General features: G+C 35.7%; 1 protein-coding gene across 6 annotated transcripts in view; it reads right to left on the bottom strand.

Annotated features, from left to right (window-relative positions):
• Positions 1–19,721, bottom strand: part of ATRNL1 (attractin like 1) — a 543,705-nt gene that overhangs the window by 365,282 nt on the left and 158,702 nt on the right. For all 6 annotated transcript variants that reach the window (XM_065672331.1, XM_065672333.1, XM_065672332.1 and 3 more), the window contains exon 20: positions 4,913–5,006. In XM_065672331.1, the coding sequence (XP_065528403.1) occupies positions 4,913–5,006 (94 nt within the window). The remainder of the gene's footprint in view (positions 1–4,912; positions 5,007–19,721) is intronic.

The following is a 19,721-nucleotide window of genomic DNA, read 5'->3' as shown; positions in this document are numbered from 1 at the left end:
ACTCATACTCTGACTATAGCAGATAATGCAGCTACTCCAAGTACAGCAACTACACCAGTCCCAGTGACAAGTACAGTAGCTATTCAAACCCTGATCGCAACAGACAGAGCAACCACTCCAGCTTCAAGCACAGCACTGCACCAGCTACTAAGAAGGAGAAAAATGATTGCTACTGCTGAACCCAGGACATACCAGCACCTAGAATCTCCCTGTGTTGGTTTATTTGTTTGGTTTTCTGGTTGTATTTTCATGTCTGTGTGTGTCTTTGATAAAGTATGTTCTAAAAAGGTGAATTTTCTATATGGTTGCCATCAATTTTTCCCCTGCTGGCAAGCAGGGAGAGGAGCTCCAAGAGGAAACAATAGGAACAGATTTACTGGGCTGTCAGCAAATAAAGCTGCAGTGACATCAACAGAATGGTGAATTTGACTCGTAACCCAGAATATTTTTACCTGTCTTTCCATCTGGTAAGAAGAATTACACCATTCTGTGCAGGGGAATTATACAGAAGAGGACAGCTGGATAGTTAAAAACCTTATTCTTATGTAAATCAGACTATCAGTAAGTGCTTATTATTTATGCACAGATCCTTACATTATTAAACAGCTTTTTAAGCTTGCATACAGTGAAGATTTTAACAAATGAAACAGGGTATATTTTTATAAATAAAATGGTAATTCTTCCACCTCTTCAGGAGAAATAACAGTACGACTACAAATAGCCTGAATATTTATTAGAATTATAATGAGCAAAATATTACTTTTAAAATCCAGAATAACTTAGATTTATACATTTTATACTCTTAAATGTATCCTTCTTATAATAACATGAAATAATTATGAAATATTATATTAAAAATAAGGATTTTTTTTCTTTCCCCATGATTTTATTTCCACTTAGGAGTTCTTCATTACAGAAGTCTTGAAGCCCAGTTTTTGTCCAGTTCTTACATGGTTTTCTGGTAGTTCTCTTTCTACACACCACAGCAGATATTCAACATTTTAATGGTTCCCAATTAGGAAAAATAATTATTATTCTGATTTATGTCTGTGAATTTATATATACTAACATGATACCTAAACCACCCATCATTCAAATATACAGATTCAATACCAGCAGGACAGTTACAATATCCCAAAATCTACCATAGCACAAAGTACTTAACAAAAGAGAGTGATTTCCTTCCTCCAAAAGTACAGCAATGGCTGTAACTGGGAAGTACACTGCAATAAATGTTATGGTACATCCAGTAAAACCTGATAATTTGAAAAATTCACTATGGAACCTTATTTCCATCAAACATTTGCAACCCTGCAACCTTACCAGATGTCATCCCTTGTAAATCCGTGTAAATCTGGAGATACGAAAGCTGCAGACACATCCCCAAGTGAAGGCTGGCTCTTGGAAGATCCCAGCCTCACCAAAATTTCTCAAAGAATGATGTAACTAAGCAGTTACTTCTATAATTTTTAATTTTTCTTCCTTGCATCCAGTAAAAGCTCTCTCATCTGATCTCAAAATTTCAACTTTGAAACAACTCCTTAACATGTTCCTTACATTTCCATATTCCTACTCCTGAAAGTTAACTGTGTGTATAATGCTGCATATGGATACAATAAAACCTCTCTAGATGAATTACTATAAGGGAATTAAATGAGCAGCTAGCAAGTCTAATATTACAGAAAATAAAGAAACATTGCAAAATATCATGTAAATGGATGCTCAAATCTGCCTTAGGACACTAATTCTGATTTAAAGTGCCAGTGTGCTTTGTGCTATTCAACGGCACAATTCAAAAAGTAATGTAGTAGATATTGCTATACTAAAAAAAAAAATAAATAAATAAAAAATAAGAATAAAAATAAAGAAGTTCCTCCATAATATGACAACTAACTAGCTGTTCTTAGCTATGGAGGGAAAAAGAAGGGGAATATTGTTAAGTTTCCTTGATTTCCTAAAAACACCACCCCCGTGGCATGATGCTCACCTGATGAACAGATATAAAAGCAGCAGAGGGAAGGAGGAAGAGATGGAAGAAGGGAGAGAGACACATAACATAAAGTCCTGCAGCTATGACTTTCTAATCAATAGGATTCTTGACAGGAATATAAATCCAACACACACCAAACAGAGTTTGGAATTTTCAGAGAAATCCTTATTTTAGAAATCACAGGGTTGTAGGTTTGTTGCCGAGGTTCGACAACAGCCCATCTAACAAGTGCAAAAAAAAAAAAAAAAAAAACCAAGTCAATAAATAAGTAAATAGAAATGCATCCAAAACTATGAAGAACAGTATTCACACCTTGAATCAAGTTCCAGAAGATTTATCAAGAATAAAGTAATAAATACAAGTAAAGCATTTAGCTGATTTAAAATCACCCTAATCTTCTCGATAACTACTGTACATGTAATTTTGAAACTATAATATGATACTTTCAACACATTTTGAGTTTAAACATTTTTACAGGGGAAATGATTTTCTCTTTTTTTACCAGGGTACAGATCTGATCAAGTTTGCAAACTTCATATGAAGTTTACAAATTAGATAGCAGAAGGTGACTGGATTCAGTGATTCACGAGTGACCTGGTTTTTATGTTCTTCATCTCCTAAGGGATATTCTAAAGGAAATAATTAAAAAACATTTGACTGGAACTTCCACAGATGGATGGATACCCTCCCAAAGCAAGCATCGGAATAAAATGACAAATTCCGAGTGTATTGTCTGATGATAAACACAGATTTAGAGTTTAGTGTATCAGCTTTCCTCAGGATATACAGTGATTCTTAACAGTGACTCTCTAGTACCGAAATTGTCTCCTAGACAGTCTCCTAATGCATTCAAACTGCAACTGGTCTCTTTCTATATGTGCTGACATAAAATAGATAGCCTACATAGCCTCTATTTATTTCTAATACCAGATTTAGGAAGGAACTTAAGAGCAGAAACTCAATTTTAATGCTAATATTTGTGTCTATGAACGCAAAAGACATGAAGGTCACAATCTGAAATGTGATCACAGCAAAAAACAATTTGAAAACGGCTGCTCTGCAGAGTTTATTTCATCCAAAAGAAACCGTTTGGAACACCAAATGCTTAAACACCCCAGCTTGTCCTGGGTAAGACTTTGGTTTATGTAAGTATCTAGGAAGAAGAATGTATTATATGGGACAAAAACTAGGGATTTTCAGTCTGAATTAAAGAGTCAAAATTCAAATTTCCATTTCTTCCACTTTGTGGACTTGCTGTGACTGCTGACTAGACAGGAAAACCTACCACCAAGGCAACCTTTTCTCTCCTAGCTCAGTAAATGGGATCAAAGAACCCTTTCTAACAAACTCAGGACAGCAGACTGATAGGGCTGAGCTGCACAACTGACCATGTGAGACAAAAAGTTCCAAATCAGGGGAGAGAAATGATTATGAAGCAGATGCAAGACAAAGGGAAAGCAATAGCAAAATAGGTATGTGAAACACAGACTGGGGAAAAGGTCCATAAAGAGCACCTTAGGTCAAATGGTAGTTGGCAGAGGACTGGAGTTATGAGCAAAGAAACTATTTCCTGTATTTGGAGTGTTATGATATACCAAAGAGTAGATTCCCACACACACACTGTTGTTTGTAAATAGATCGAATGGCATCAACATATGTCCACAGCACACTGGTAATCAAATAACTGATTAACATCTGTGTTTGGGCATAAAAAGAGATAAAAATAACTTCTCAGTGAAGACTTCATTCTTAGTTTAAAGATATTATCACTCTCCAGCATTTGTCATGATAAAATTTCATCATTTAGTCCTAATCTTGGTTTCCTATCTCATCCTGAGAGTCTCCAATTAGCTAGACAAAAAAGTCCCAGAGGCACCACTGAAACAGTGTACCTGCGTACCTGCCAGCACAGATCTTTCTCATGAATATACACACATCATCTCCATCAGGTGTTATTGTTTCTTGCCTATTTATGAAGCAAAGCATTAAGGGTAGGATTCAAGCCAGTTCACTAAGTGTATCAAAGATGAATCCACAAATCCAGTGAAAGAATATGCCCTGTGTCAGGCACAACATTATGTCTTGGCACCTTTCCCTGCTCAAGAGAAATAAGCCATTTTTATGCCTTTTCCCCAATTCCAACCAACATTGCCAAGACAATTTTGTGGCCAGAAACTATTTAAAATAACTATAATTGTGAAAGGAATAAGTTTCCTATCGGATAGTGCAGTGTACAGGGCAGAATGAACTGAAAGAAATAACTTTAAATACAAGGCTATTCATAGTTAACTTTAATGTGTTGTTTCTCCTACTTGACAAGTTACTCTAGTAGTTCCTTGTTCACAGTGCTCCCATTTATTATGTTCTATCTTAAATTGCAAGCTCTTTCTCTAAACAAATACAATAAGCTATTCCAGTACAAAACAAGATACAATAACTGTACTTTCCATGACATTACTTTGTTCTATATTTAATGATATGGGAAAATACCTAAATCACTGTGCACCTTATGTTTTCAGAACTCTACAAATCTAATCACTACAGACTCCGTTCAAGATATGACAAACGTACTGAATATAATTACTAATTTCACAGGTATTTTTCCTTACAATAATTAAAAAAACAAAAACACATCTCACAAAAGGAAAACAACAACTGGTAATTCTCCAGTTACTTCTTTTTACAAGGTATTTGTTAAAACTATAGTCTGCAAAATACTGCTAATATTGGTGGTGTAATTCTTTCACAAAATACTAAGTAATATTGAAATTTCCTAAGAAATGCAGGGAACTCTAGATTCATCACTAAAACACTTGTTAGGTCAATCACAAAACCCAAAACCAAAAGCAAATCAAAACCAGGGAAAGAGTGATTATACACTAGGCAAAATTGCAATTCAGGGCTATATTGAATTGTACTCACAGTTGACACTGGTCTCCTTTGATTCCCTTAGTTGTGCAGAAACATTTTCCAGTTTGCATGTGACAAATATTTGCATGTCCACTGCACGTGCAAGCTATAAAAATCAGAAAGGAAAAGTGAGATTTCTTCACCCACATTTTACCTTAGAGCTAAAGGAACTTTAATGGATTTTAATACATTCTAAATACATTTCCTACAAGCTGTATTAGAAAAATAAAGTATTACTACTTCAATTATTTTTGAAAAACATTTCATTAGCACATCATTTAGTTAATTTTCTGTAGAGTTAAGAACTATACATGTGTCATTAAGGGCTCTGTTCCATGCCTTAAATAATAGTAGTTTCAGGATAGCCATTAAAGTTCATCATTCCAAAATGCAATACAAAAAATTAGAATACAGCTTTCCTATACAAGGTGAAATCCTGACCAATGGCAAAAGCAATGGCAAAATTCCATTAGTTTCACATTAAAGAAAGTTATTACTGCAGATGTTTGGTAAAATATCTAACTGGAACTCTTGCTTTTTACTAAAGCAAACAAAGATTTTAAACCATTTTAACAGAAACAGAGGGAATAGTATAGTTATGCTCCACAAAGAGAGTATTCCAGAAGCAAAAACCAACAACTTTGAAAGCTCCTGAAGTTTGAACTGGAGAAGAATCACAGAAACATCATCACCACTCCTTTTTAAACTCAATGGCTAAAGTAAATCTCTCCATGATGTTCTGCTCATTGATGCTCTTGCTGCCTGATTGATTTTCACCCTAAAACAAAACTTTGTGTTTCCAATTCAAGGGGTTTCTTCTTGTTTTTCCTTCCCATGTTTATATAAATGACTATCTTGTTTAGGCAGTCCTCCCTCTTTTCTAATCAAGCGTACAAAACTTAACAACCTCCCTCTGGTAAATGTGTCAGTAAGCTCCCACATCATACTGGAATAACTACCTCCTAATATTCACACTACATTTAAAGTCTTCTTTTAATACAAAGTAACTCTGAAAGTACCTCAATTATCATATTATGCTTTCACTGACATTTTAATTATGACTGAGATAAAAGATTTAATATGTGGGCTCCTGCTTGGGAACAGGTAGAATACCAAGCGGCGACCTGTACACAATAAAAGTTTATTTTCCACTTAATAATCCTAACATTGGATTTCTATCAGAGGGATTGAGTTTTAATGTTCCTAGTCTACCGATAAAGAATAATACATAATGAATACTTCCATGACAGTGTCTCATACCACATACACTCTAAGCTCTTTGCACCAGCCTAAGATAAATAGGGAAAAGGGTAATATAACAGCCAGACAGACAGTCATAACAGACAGAACCACAATTAAACATAAGATATTATTGACAGAATATTTCAATGTCAGGAATGGCTTGTTCAGAACTTGTTAAATAGCCAGTGGAAGCTGAAGATTCTTACTACAGAGGTACTACAGATCCAAACTGCTAGAAACACCAGAATTTTCTATGCAGCATACACAATGTTTTTCTCTCTCTCATAATACAGCTTGTAACATTTCTGAAAAACACCTGCAGTTACCACAAAGTGCTAAATTTTGCAATCTTGCTACGATCCTGACACTCTACAATTAACATTTGTTCATTGATGTGCTGCTACTATATAATAAGTTATGCTTTCCTAAACCTATTCAAGTTTTTCCCTCTATATTTATGGAATGATGAGTTAGGCACTTTAAACTGGAAAAGCTTCTTCTCAAAAGTTAATTTTATTTGTGTAAATCTGCTACACTTTCGGTTGAAAACTAAGGAATATATTCTTAATAGCTTAATTCTTATATTTTCTTATATAGTTTATATATTCTTATACAGCTTTATGGTTAATGGCTCTTAACACTGATGCATCATTACAAGACAGCATAAAAGCTATAAGGCAGGTAAAAGGGTGAATTCCAACTCATATGCCAATATGCAATTGTCAATATACTCACAAATACAGAAGCTATTGCCAACCAACTTTAATTGAATATTTCCATAGTCATTGCTCACTTAATAGGAAGTAGATCACAAACGTGAAAGCGGAACTTCCTTTAATCAAGTAGCTTTTCTTTACTAAAAGTATTTAAACATTCAGTTATAAGAGCCTTTGGACACTGCATCTTTACCACCTTCTTGGGGAAAAAAAAACGAAAAGATAAAATGGATTACACAGTAAAGGTAACAGATGTAGCCATATGAGATTTTGTGGAAGGGCAAAACCGTTTTCTTTGGCAGCTCAGACATGACTTGTATTCCGAGTCCATGGAATTACTGATAAATCAAACTTTTCAGCACCATTTATCCCCAGGGACATCTAAATCAAATCAGCACCAATACAGTCTACTTTAGTGTGCTATGTGCTCACTCACACAGCAATCCACAGGTGAACTCCAATCAACCAGGTACCTCCTTCCATTTAAACTGCAACATGTGTTAGTCCCTGCACTCTGTATTTGCAGTTTGCTGCATTTATACTGGAGAATCACATCATATAAACAACTGATCGGAATTTTCTTTTCCATGGAGTCATGTCTAAATTTTGACCTATGTATATTCATAGGGCACACAAATAAAGGATATATTCACAGTTTGGTCTTTCTCACCAAAGCATCGACATAGCTGCTATACCTCACCTGCATTTTCAAGACACATATGAAGCTTCTATACTGCTAACATCAGTAGGGTTAGAAAGGGAGAAGAAAGAAGAACTCAGAAGACTCAGAACCTTGTATTCTGGATTCCTCGTCAACAAAAAAAAAAAAAAGCTAGTTCTGACAAGCCCAGAAACTAATTTTCTTCTGTTAAAAGATGAAGAGAAATTACTCTCGTTGATCAAGTTCCTAGTAATTTAACTGCTCCCTGGACAATCCATTGAAAAAGGGCATCAGGAGCTAATAATTTTTACATTATTTTAAAAGTCTCATCTGGACAAATTTTACTTAACAGCAGTAAATGCATCTTTTAATTAATCTCAGGCTTGCAAGTCTGTGATGCAAAGTGGATTTCTAACAATCTGTGGACCTCTGTGTTGGGACTAACTCGAAAACCAAAATACATAAAAGCTACCTCTGCCGTTACTGAAGCAAATGCAAATATATGTTATCAAACAAATGCAACAGCAGAAACAGGACGATATTATAGTGCATTCATTGGAAAAAAATTTAGATGCCATGACCTTTGCGCCTCCCTGGAGGTTTTCAGCATTGGCCTCCTTCCAAATGACAGTTACAAGCTTTGAAGATGAAGTATGGTTACTAATTAAGCTGCAACCTAAACCTGTATTTCATTTAAAAGTAACAGATTTACATTCTTCTGTTAACTCGGTATTTTCATACTACTATTTCTGTATTTTCTTTAATATTTTCTACTTCTCTTTCTCTGTTTAACCATTCTCAGTGAATATTTTTTCTTCCGATAATACTGTAAGTCAACAGCTAGAACTGTAGCTACAGTAGTATCTTTCACAGTCTAATGCTGGTAGAAATATGCCAATTCTTGGAATTAGTTTTAAAATCATATTTTGAGCCAATCATTCTTAGCTGGCAGAATTCAGCACAAGATACGCAATTTATATTTGCCATGTATTTTTTTAGAAGTCCCACCCCTTTCTCCACCCCATGCATTTCCTTTCAAGGAACAAAACTTGAGTTCCAGCAGCAGTGGCAACTGAATATTGTATTAAATGACTTCTCCAGCACACCCTTCCCCACCCCCCCCTAAAAAAAGGACAATCATCTCTAATGCTGATCTCAGGAAATGCTTAACATGATTCTGCTTTGTAAGAACTCTCTAAAGCTGAAGGAAAACGAAATAAGAGCTAAGAGTTAAAATGAAAAATATACTTAATATTTCACGTTTCAAATACTTCTATTCCTCTAACCCCAACCCTCTCATACACCCACACACGCACACACACACAGACCTTCTATTTAATAAAAGGTTTAAGAGTTTGAGTAGACCTGCATGGTGGTTCACAGAGATTTCGGACTGAAAATCCCAGGCTCAGACTACTTAATGCTAGATTTCTGGAGATCCCATTTTTGTGCCTTATAGTGTTCTCCTAAAACACTGTGTTTTCAGTGGCTGTGTATGAAGTTAGTTAAGACATCCTACTGACATTCTCAGGCAGTAAGGACAGTTTCAGCTTCTGTCACACTAAAACATTTTACCAGGTTTCAGCATCTTCCAACTGATTTCCTTCGATCCATTTAGTTCCCATGTCCTTTAGTGTGGGTCACTGATAGCCACTATTCTTTCACATGTCCAGTTAGGCACAGTGTGAATCTTTTGCATTGTCACATCTCTCAAGTGATCTTAGGTTGACAGCAACACATTCTCTATCATTATTATGCTTTAAATAATGTCCAATTCCTAACATGAATTACTTTATTTGGGACACTGGCAGTAAGCTTAAAATTAGAGGATGAAGCACACCCACACAGATTTGCTGAGTTGAAAGAAATTAAATACACACTCAGAAACAATCTGTATGCTTTTGGATAGGGATATTGTGTCCCTAGCAGAAAGACAGAAACAGACAGAAAGATTTTCTTTGCCTAAAATACACCCTTTATCTCAAAGAAATCTAGGGTCAGCTTTTGGCCCTACCCTTAACACACCACCAACACAGAAAACTAGCCTTACTAATACCCTTATGCCTTTTGTACCACCACATGAACAGCTGTTCAAGATGGTTAGAGAAGAGACATTATCATCTAGAGGGTACATCAAATTCAGATTCTACTGCTGTACAACACATTCCAGCATTCGTGGCAGCATCATACTCAAACACATTTAGGAGGTTACAATGACATTAATCCTCTCTCAAATCTTCCCTCAGTCATCAATGCAGAGCAGCTTGAAATCCTGCTTTAATGTCACAGCAAGTTTACTATATGGTAACATTCTAACAGTCTTATTAAATTCTGTTCACATTCTCTATTTCCTCCTAATACTCATATTCGGTATTGAAAATTCAGAAGTGAATCTCTGCAAACTAACTGGTTAAAATTAAAGATACAGAATTTTCTTCTCTTAAGAAGAAAAAAAAATCTGCATTCCAAGACACTACTGACTTTAAATAACATTACTAAGTTAATTCCAGGTTATGTATTTTCAATGAGATAATCACACCTCCAGGATACAACAGAGATTGAGAGTATATCGTGGCTCCAATTCTCTCATGGGAACGTAGTACATCTGTCATTCACTATTTCATAATTGACACAGTGCTAACAGTTTTTAATTATAAGGACAAGCTTAAGACTCAAAATAAATTCCAGGTTCTGCTGGATTTCAGAACCTTTTATTAGTCAAGAATTATCATCAGCCTTACACCTTCCAAAATAAATTGCAGTGCATGAAAGAGAAGAACTTCTTAGCAACGCTTATATTTGACTTGAAGATATGGGAAAAAGTGGGAATTGGAATTGTCACAATTTATTGTGTGTGAATAACTCAGCACAGAATACAGGCATAGAGATATATTCTATTTCAAAATATACTCTATCACTCTGATGGAGACTACTTCATGTTGCAAATTCCTGCCCAAACGTGTGCACATTCTTTAAATCAACTCTCAAAAATCATATAAGTTATATTTTTTTTAAAGTAGTATCAGCTACAAAAATTCTCCCTTCAAGTAAGACTGGAAACTTGAGATGCAGCATTCTGGAACCATCCATCCTCCCCAGTCATGACTGAGAATCATGAATTAAGTACACAAAATTGTGTAAACTGCCTCCAGGTTGAGCTTTAATAATGAGTTTTGACCACTTTTATGTTCTAAGTATAGATACACCTTAGACATTCGGTCCTCTGTAGATGCTGGAAATGATCCCCTAGATTGACCGGCAATATTTAATGTCTCATTAATATCAAGTATTGTTGCATAGAGGAGTATAAACTTTTCTAAGAAATCTCCTAGACATTCCCTTCCTTTGCTTTGTATCACACTCTATGGCCATGAACTCAGTTTCACAGGTATAAAACCAAAACAGAAGATGGCTGTAGGACCACAAACATAACTAAAGGACTGGAGCATCTTTCAGACTGAAGAGGCTGAGAGAGCTGGCATTCAGCCTGGAGAAGTCTCAGTGGGATCTTATTGACATGTTTAAGTACCTGATGGGAGAGAACCAGGCTCTTGGTAGTGCCCACTGACAGAACAAAAAACAAGAGCCACAAGTTAAGAAACAGGACAGTCCATCAAAACCTAAAATCTGTTCTGAGGGTGACATGCTGCATTGCTGTAGGTACATATATACTTTCTGCTGCACCTTTGGTTAGAAACAGCGAGTCCAGCCCAACTTCAAGACTCTTCCCATACTACTGTATGCACTCATCTCCAACTTGGGCTTACATTATACATACACGCTATTGTTTAAACCGTTATGTGAAATGCTTAATGACCATGCAAACATTTATCAGTCAGAAAATATTTTAAATAAATAATCAATCTGTGGCTTACAATAAAAAACCTGCTTAAAGTATATAATCTAATCCTATTTTTGTTATGTTATTTTGACATATTGACTGAAATGATAACATTAGAGTTTCGAAACAACAATAAAAACCCCACCCTGGCAATATTTGCTCTATTTCTAGAGAAATATCAGTTCACACTACTCCTTCATACAACATGCAGGTTCTAAGTTTAACAACAAGGTTATATAAAAACAATATAATCCAGTAGAGCAAATCCATGCTGCAATATCACAACCCTATAGAATTTATTAAATAATAAATCCACAGTGTGATTGATTCCAAGTTGCTAGCTCGGCATATAAATGTTCTGATGCTGACAACAAAGAATATCCATCACTATTTCCATGAAGTATGCATTTTAGACAATTGAATTTAAAAACACTTATTGCTTAAAAACACCATCTCCAACATATAGCTGCAAGAGCAATTTTTCTCTCAAACGGAGCTCTTTACAAATGGAACTTTAACTTAATATATTTGCTTACTTTCTAAGGTTACTAAACTAGTAGCTGCACATCAACAATTCCTTTAAGACACCTAGCAGATTTTTTATTTTTTTAAGGAAAACTATGGCAATGCTATTAATTATTGAGGTTAAAAAACCTACTTTGTTAATTTTGGTGACATGCAAAGCAGAAGTTGCATCAAAAAAACACGAGCTGCATCAAAAAAGGAGATCTAGTCTCACACACACCTAGGCTAAGTAAGAAATAGCAAGTATAAACATATATTAGATATAACACTGTAATGCTCAATCTCACTGTAAATGCTCACTTATGGAATCCATTAGTCTACTCATGAGAACTGCCCTTCTGAGACAATCCTCTACATTAATAATATTGCTAAACTGTCTAGTCATTTATTTTTCTAGAAATGCTTATTTAGCTGGAAGCCCCTGATACCCTTTTAGCATTCAGGAATTACTTTTATAGGAAATACATCCATTCGGCCTCTGAGACAAGCAATGTAAAAGCAGAGATGTGCCCACCAACACTTATGCAGTATCACTAATCGAGTAGCATTAAAATTGAGCTAAAGAACTTCCTGTGAAGCAATGAGCAATAAAAATATGAGTACAAACTAAAGAAAGGAAAACATGGTATTTTAAAGGACTGCTGTACATGCAGGTCAAATAGAACTGTCATTTTATATTAACAGGATTATTCTTCAAAATAATAAATCGATCTTATTAGACTAATTAGCACATATATAGCTAAATTTACTTTTATCCTTCTTGGTTTATCTCGTATATTTCTTAGGTTTCAAACCAATTTATTTTTTACAGTACCATGACAGGACAGATAAGACAAAATTTCACTTGACCATGACCTAAGCCCACAGTACTTATTTGAGTACCAGTAAAAAGTTGCTGCTAGTAAGTAACAGTGTGTCACACAGTCAATCTGGAAATCACACGTGGGGTTTCCTTAGCTTTTTGGACTGACAAATACATTTTAGAAGTAGAATATTTATTCTAAAAACCCCAAACAAATCTGCAAAACAACAAACAAGCTTATTTTATTTTGCAGAAAGCAAAATTTAGGTTGGTTACAATACAACAACCCTATGGCAACTTTCCGTATTTAAGGGCCTGAATTTATTCTTTACATTGCCATTTTTACACTATGTATTTCATTATTTCTTCTGTTTAAAGTATTCATCCTGAGAAGTAAACTGATTCTTTTTTTCTTCCCCTGAAATAAATACATCTCAAACAATCATCCTAAATCTGTCTTTAATCATCAGTAACTAACACTATAAAAGCAGCTTGGAAAACCACAAGTTTGTCTTATACAAGTAGATAATGAAAATGCAACACAAGATTAACACTGAAAGATGGGATACTATTTCTTGTCATTAACTGAACAGATCTTAGACAATCAACAAGAGTCTTGCTGTGACTGAATCTTTTATGCCAATACTGAACTACAGCACAGAATTCTTATAGCTTGCTCCTGTGACCATTTAGAAAACATGTGCATAGAGGATGTCATTTTCTACCAAAAAAAAACATACCAAACCATAACATTTCTAAAAGAACTCTACAAGAACTACTACAGTAGCACAATTTTATTTTTTCCGTGTCTCCTGCATGAAAAACTGAAAATTTTACACTTACTTTGAACATGTAAAACTGAAAAATTCCAGGTGAAAGCATTATTGTCTTTACTTGGAGATAAGTTTAACATGTTAATCAGTCTCCTTTTCATTTTTTCACTTTTCATTTTTATATGTAATATGATAAGAAATAAATACCCTGTAAGTATTATAGTTTGTTAAGCTTCAGGTTTTATGAGTTCAAGTCAAAAACTAACCACTGTATCTGCTGTACACCACAGTTCTTTAAACATGCAAGCACTTAAAGAGATGTTTCTTTCGCATGCCTATGAGATCAAAAGTATTATTCTGCATATTAGTTTTCTTGTTTGCAAAAAGGTTTTTCATACTAAAACATAAGATTAAATTAGAATTATTAAAAAAAGAAGTAATTTCAGACCTGGCAGACTAAAAGTTTAGTAAGAACTAAAACTGTGGAGGGTTTAGGGTTTGTTTTGTTTCTAAAGGAAAACCACAATGTGATGATTTTGGATGTCTTCATCCTTGCATGCCCAACCTGAGATGACATAAAGATGACTTCCAGACACTAATGGCTTAGTACCTTTTTTTTTTAAACTATGTCTTTTTAAACTTTATTGAAGAAGAGAGCAGCCTCTCTACTGGCTACTTTGGGAATTTTGCCCCCCCAAAACTCCTTTCACCAAAAGGCTGCTGGTTTTTAACTTCTTTCACTAAAAAGAATGTATAACTTCCTAAATTATAACAGTAAAAAAATTAATCAAAGATTATTAAAAGCCAGTATGAAAAGCAAAAAAATTTAAAAGCACTCAACATCTATTCAGAGTGGCTTTGCATGTAGAAAAAATAAAACAATAAAATCCAATCTGAGGTGAAAAACAACTGAAATCAACAACTGGTGATTGCAACTATTTGTGTGTATTTGCCCATTCAGAGTAAAAGCCCAAAGAAGAGAAATGACTTCCACAATTTATCAGACAAAAATGCCACAAAATGTTAATAAGTCAGCAAATCATTCACTGTGCTAGCCATTAGGAGGTGCAAAATACGACTGATTTTTAATGCATTCAATTGTGAGTGAATGCTTCTTTTTTCCTTAAATAACTAATGCATTCTGCCATTGTAATGTATTGCATTTACTGCTCAGAAAATTACTCTGAATCAACTGCAATCAAACAGAAATGCCACTACAAGTGTTTCTTGAGAATCTTCTTTCTACAAGCTGGAAAATGAGTTGCACGATGCCTCAAAAGCTATTCTTTCCACAGCCTGTAGGGCGTTTCCAAGACCCCTTAGGGAGAGGGGTCACTCCTTCAATGCAAAACACATCTAGAAGGGTAAATTCAGAAATGACAAACAAACAAAACATCTTCTTTTAATGTCTACTGTATATGGGACAACTCTGGCTGTGTAAAATACTTATTTGAGAATCGAGAAACAGTGATTTAACAAACTGTCATCTTCAACTTTAAACTGCCAACTCTCAGTCAGAGCCTAGCATCTTCTCAGCCTAGACACAGTAGCTGAGCGAGCTCTTGCAATCTTTTCCAACACAAGGTAAAATATGTTTGCTTATAAAACACAAACAAAATCCCTATATTTCTGGACAGCTTCTAAACAGAGTTTCTAAATCATGCCCTGCCTATCTCCTCTGGGAGCATCTTCTGGAAACCAGTGACTTTACAGGCTTCATTAGGAAGGTGAACGTACTGACACATAGCTCTGATAGTACACCAGAACCGCATTTCAGAGATATTCGTTATTTCATAAAACAAATTCACAGCATGTAAACCTGAAAACCACAAAAATAAGAAAGCACAGCAAATCGTTCATCATCGCCAAAAGCTACGTTACACAGTAACACACAGGTGGACTTGATCACCAGCATCAGTGAAAGCAACAGAATCGCCATTAATCTTTGTGAAAAAATAAGCACAGAGATAAAGGAATGTAATATAACTCAAACTGTTGTATCTCTTCAATATCTATAAAAGTAATACTAGGTGATCAATTAAAGGATGCTTGAATTATTAGTTCTCAGACCAAGATGCTGAATACGCACAAAATGCTTGCTACTTAAACAGATTAAGATAGCACAAGTTATTCTTTTTACTATTTCAGATATTTTGTTGCATAATAGACCTTGAAAAAGAGTTTACATTGATTTTATTATATATGCAGCATTGATTGTACATTTGTAAAAATTCAAAAATAGGTTTGCCTTCCTTTATTTTTTCTTTTTTAAAAAGCTACCTTGTTCTCACTCCACTTGTGTAACTTAGACCCAGCTTTGCTGGATGGTGAATTTACATTTATGCAAAGCCACATACTGCAGCAATCAGGCTGAAGGATCAAAGCTATTGTTGAGGAAATTGGTTACTAGACACATAGCTATACAATTACATTATGATTGTCCAAGGTAGAAAGAAAACTTTGTTACACAAGAAAAAACCTCCTTCAAAGGAGTCAAAAAGACACTTTGACTAACTTATTATAATCACCTTTACAGATAATGAACAGAACTTTAGTTCCCACAAACCACGAGACTGGACTGAACTGAATTTACCTTCTGATCATGGTGATAATGAAAGAATATTATCTAATTTGGATAGGAAGGTATGCTGCCTTGGACAGCAGACTTAAATTGACCAAAAGGGTATTCCATGCAATTAATGTCATACTTAGTAACAAATATTTTGGAGACTAGCTGGGCAATGGTCTATGCATGGGAAGGGGTGAGTATGTACCTTCGCCTGGTTTGATTTCTTCCTCCCTGTTTTCCTTCATCTCTTACACTGCCTTTATCTCAACCCCTTTACCTCAGTTTTGCTATTCACTCCTCATCCCATTGTGCAGCGAAAGCAGGGAGTAAGCAAGCAGCTGAGTGCTGCTTGACTGCTGGCTTGGGTCAGTTCACCACACTGTCAGTTAGCTGAAAGTGGGTAGATTTAGATCAGGTATTAGAAAACTTCTTCCCCCTGAGGGTGCTGAGGCACCGGCGCAGTGTGCCTGGAGAACCTGTGGCTGCTCCATCCCCAGCAGTGCTCAAGGCCAGGTTGGATGGGGCTTTGGGCAACCTGGTCTAGTGGAAGGTGTCCCCACCCATAGGCAGGGAGGTTGAATTAGATGATCTTTAAGGTCGCTTCCAAACCAAACCATTCTGTGATTCTATGATTTTTCAATAGCAATTGTAAGCTGATGCTTGAACCAGCAATTTTGCATGCTTACTGTTCATAAAATCAGATCACTCTGTCACCAAAGGCTCTGTCCAACCTGGCCTTGAACATCACCAGGGATGGAGCATTCACAACTTCCTTGGGCAACCGATTCCAGTGCCTCACCACCCTTACAGTAAAGAACTTCTTCCTTATATCCAATCTAAACTTCCCCTGTTCAAGTTTTAACCCGTTACCCCTTGTCCTATCACTACAGTCCCTAATGAAGAGTCCCTCCCCAGCATCCCTATAGCTCCCTTCAGATACTGGAAGGCTGCTATTAGGTCCCCACGCAGCCTTCTCTTCTCCAGCCCCAACTTTCTCAGCCTGTCTTCATACAGGAGGTGCTCCAGTCCCCTGATCATCCTCGTGGCCTCCTCTGGACTTGTTCCAACAGCTCCATGTCCTTTTTATGTCGAGGACACCAGAACTGCACACAATACTTCAAGTGAGGTCTCACAAGAGCAGAGTAGAGGGGCAGGATCACCTCCTTCGACCTGTTGGTCAGGCTCCTTTTGATGCAGCCAGGATGCGGTTGGCTTTCTGGGCTGCGAGCGCAAACTGAAGCCAGCTCATGTTGAGTTTCTCATCATCAACAGTTTCTTCTTTTTTTCTCCCATAAAATTACAGACATCTGAATGTCTATTGACATTTGACAATGACATTTTGCTTGAAGCATAACTCCAGGTCCTTCAACTACAACTATTCTAAGTAGGTTATAGAATAAAAAAATTTCTACAAAAAGGTGCCTAATTTTTGCTGAGTTTTTGCATTGGATGTAGAATTCGTTATATTAGAAAGCATACTTCATAATACATGTCTAATCTACAACAAAGCAAAAAGAAAATTATATGTACACACAACAATTAATAACATACCGAAAAGTTGCTTAGCACATTTTGATTGGCAGTCAAAGAATAACAGGAACAGTAAGTTGTTAAATATGTCTTTTCCAAGTTCCTCAACTAACTTTTTATTACGGTAATCCACTTTTTGTCTACTTCATTCACATGGGACTTACTTTGAATGTATTTTTCATTGGAGTGAATTTTATTTAAGTTCATAACTAAGTACAGGCATTTTATTCAGTGTTCAGACTACTCTGAACACTGTACAATAAACAGCATTCACTAAAGGAAGGAAAATAAATTCTCAAATCACCTTTGGGGAAAAAGGTCTTTAAAAAAGTGATTATTCTAATGATTCTAGCAATTTCTCTGCAAAGAGCAGTATGAAGGTTCTCTTGAATGCCTCATTGTGCTATGATGTCTTTTATTTCATACGTACTCCACCTACTACTAAAACAAATTCCAGCATTTTAGTTACTATTAAGCGGTTTTATTCTATAATAAGGTATTGTATAAAAATGAGAAATCAGTGTCATCTCTATTCAACACTTTAAAGAGAAACAAACAGCCAAACAAAACCAACCCCCACACCACCACTACTGCTAAATGGAATTTCTTGACAGCCCCCCACATTTGTCAAAACCTTTGGTTATTTGGCTTGTATAGGATAAACAAAATCATGTTTTCTGGTGGAATTTAGCACCACATGTGAGCTTTTCTTTTTCTAAATAACCTTAAATCACAGCTTCTTATCACAGAGTTTTACTACGAACTTGTGACCCACTGTTTCTTGGAAACCAAGGTACAAGACAAACAGTAGAAGTCTATTTTCTCTTTTAAATTCAGTTCCATATTCTAGTACATGCCGATAGTATGAAGCATAGTGTACTTCTTTTTATCCACTGATGTACATTTGTCCATTTTTATCTAAAATCTTTTTGTTCACATAAACTCCTGGGGTCTGCATAAGTCTCCAATCCACTGAATATTGTTTTTTTATGTGAATAACCACAAAGAGCCTGCACTAAAAGATGTTTTTGGGTTTTAGCGACACAGACTTAGTCACTGTGAAAAGCATGCCTGTGGCACAGGCAGAGTCAGAACAAAATGTACAGGAACAAACATCTTGAAGACTAAAACATCATTGCAAATAGGGGTGGAAACTGCCTTCCGGGTAGTGGAGCTGATCCCCACCCAAACATTCTAGCTCTCAGTATCCTGCCTGTGCTAAATGCAGCCCCAGGCCCATGTCCACAGGACACTAGAGGAGGAGGTTAGCTTCAGCTAAGTGCTAAGAACACTAGGTGTGAGAAACACACATAATGCTGTTTTCCAGCTGCTAGCAAGCAAGTATTCTTGGCTTTTTAAGTGTTATCTTGACAATAAATACCTTTTACTACTTCATAGAATATTTTCCTCTTGGATCTATGGTGCTTTCTAGGACATGTATGCACACATGCAAAAATTGCTGCTGTACCACAACACAACCAGCTGAAAAGTGTGAGAGACATAAATGATTGCAAGACAGCTTAAGCTTGACCAAAAACTGAGACTTCTATTAGTAGTGAGTGGACTCATGTGGTTGACCACATTTCGAAAACTCAGATTTTAAATAATTCCGCATATTGAGGGAGAAAAGACTGATGATTGCTTGAGAGCCAAAATTTAGATGTTCTATTTCAAATGACCGCCTCTTCATATAATCATTTTATATAGAAAAGTATTATGTTATTAATTTGAATTCTGAACATCTGTCTTTTATTTCTAAATAATACATGATATGAGTAGATCATCAGGTCATTGCTCACTGAATGTTAAGTGAACAGTTAAGAACAGCAGCCTTTGGGCTATTAAAACCAACTATTATTACAGGACAATAAAAACGTGCTTCTGGACATGTGTCACTACTTCATGGTCATAGCAGCAGAAAAAGTTAATGCAAACAAAAGAAGGAAATGAATACACTAATTAAACTACTTTCAAATTTTGTTTCAACTACAAGCATATGATGTTCTAGAGGTTATAAAAATGATTAATTAATTCTCTTTAATATGTAGGTTTATGGAGCTCAGGTATTTTTTGCTTCCTCGGTTATCACAGCTTATAATAATTGCTACATATTTTCATCAAAATGACAGCCTGTATGACTGTTTCCCACAGAGAGCTGCTAT

Source organism: Lathamus discolor, chromosome 3 (genome assembly GCF_037157495.1).
Source record: "Lathamus discolor isolate bLatDis1 chromosome 3, bLatDis1.hap1, whole genome shotgun sequence".
Lineage (NCBI taxonomy): Eukaryota > Metazoa > Chordata > Aves > Psittaciformes > Psittacidae > Lathamus > Lathamus discolor.
This window is presented reverse-complemented; position numbering and strand designations above follow the sequence as displayed.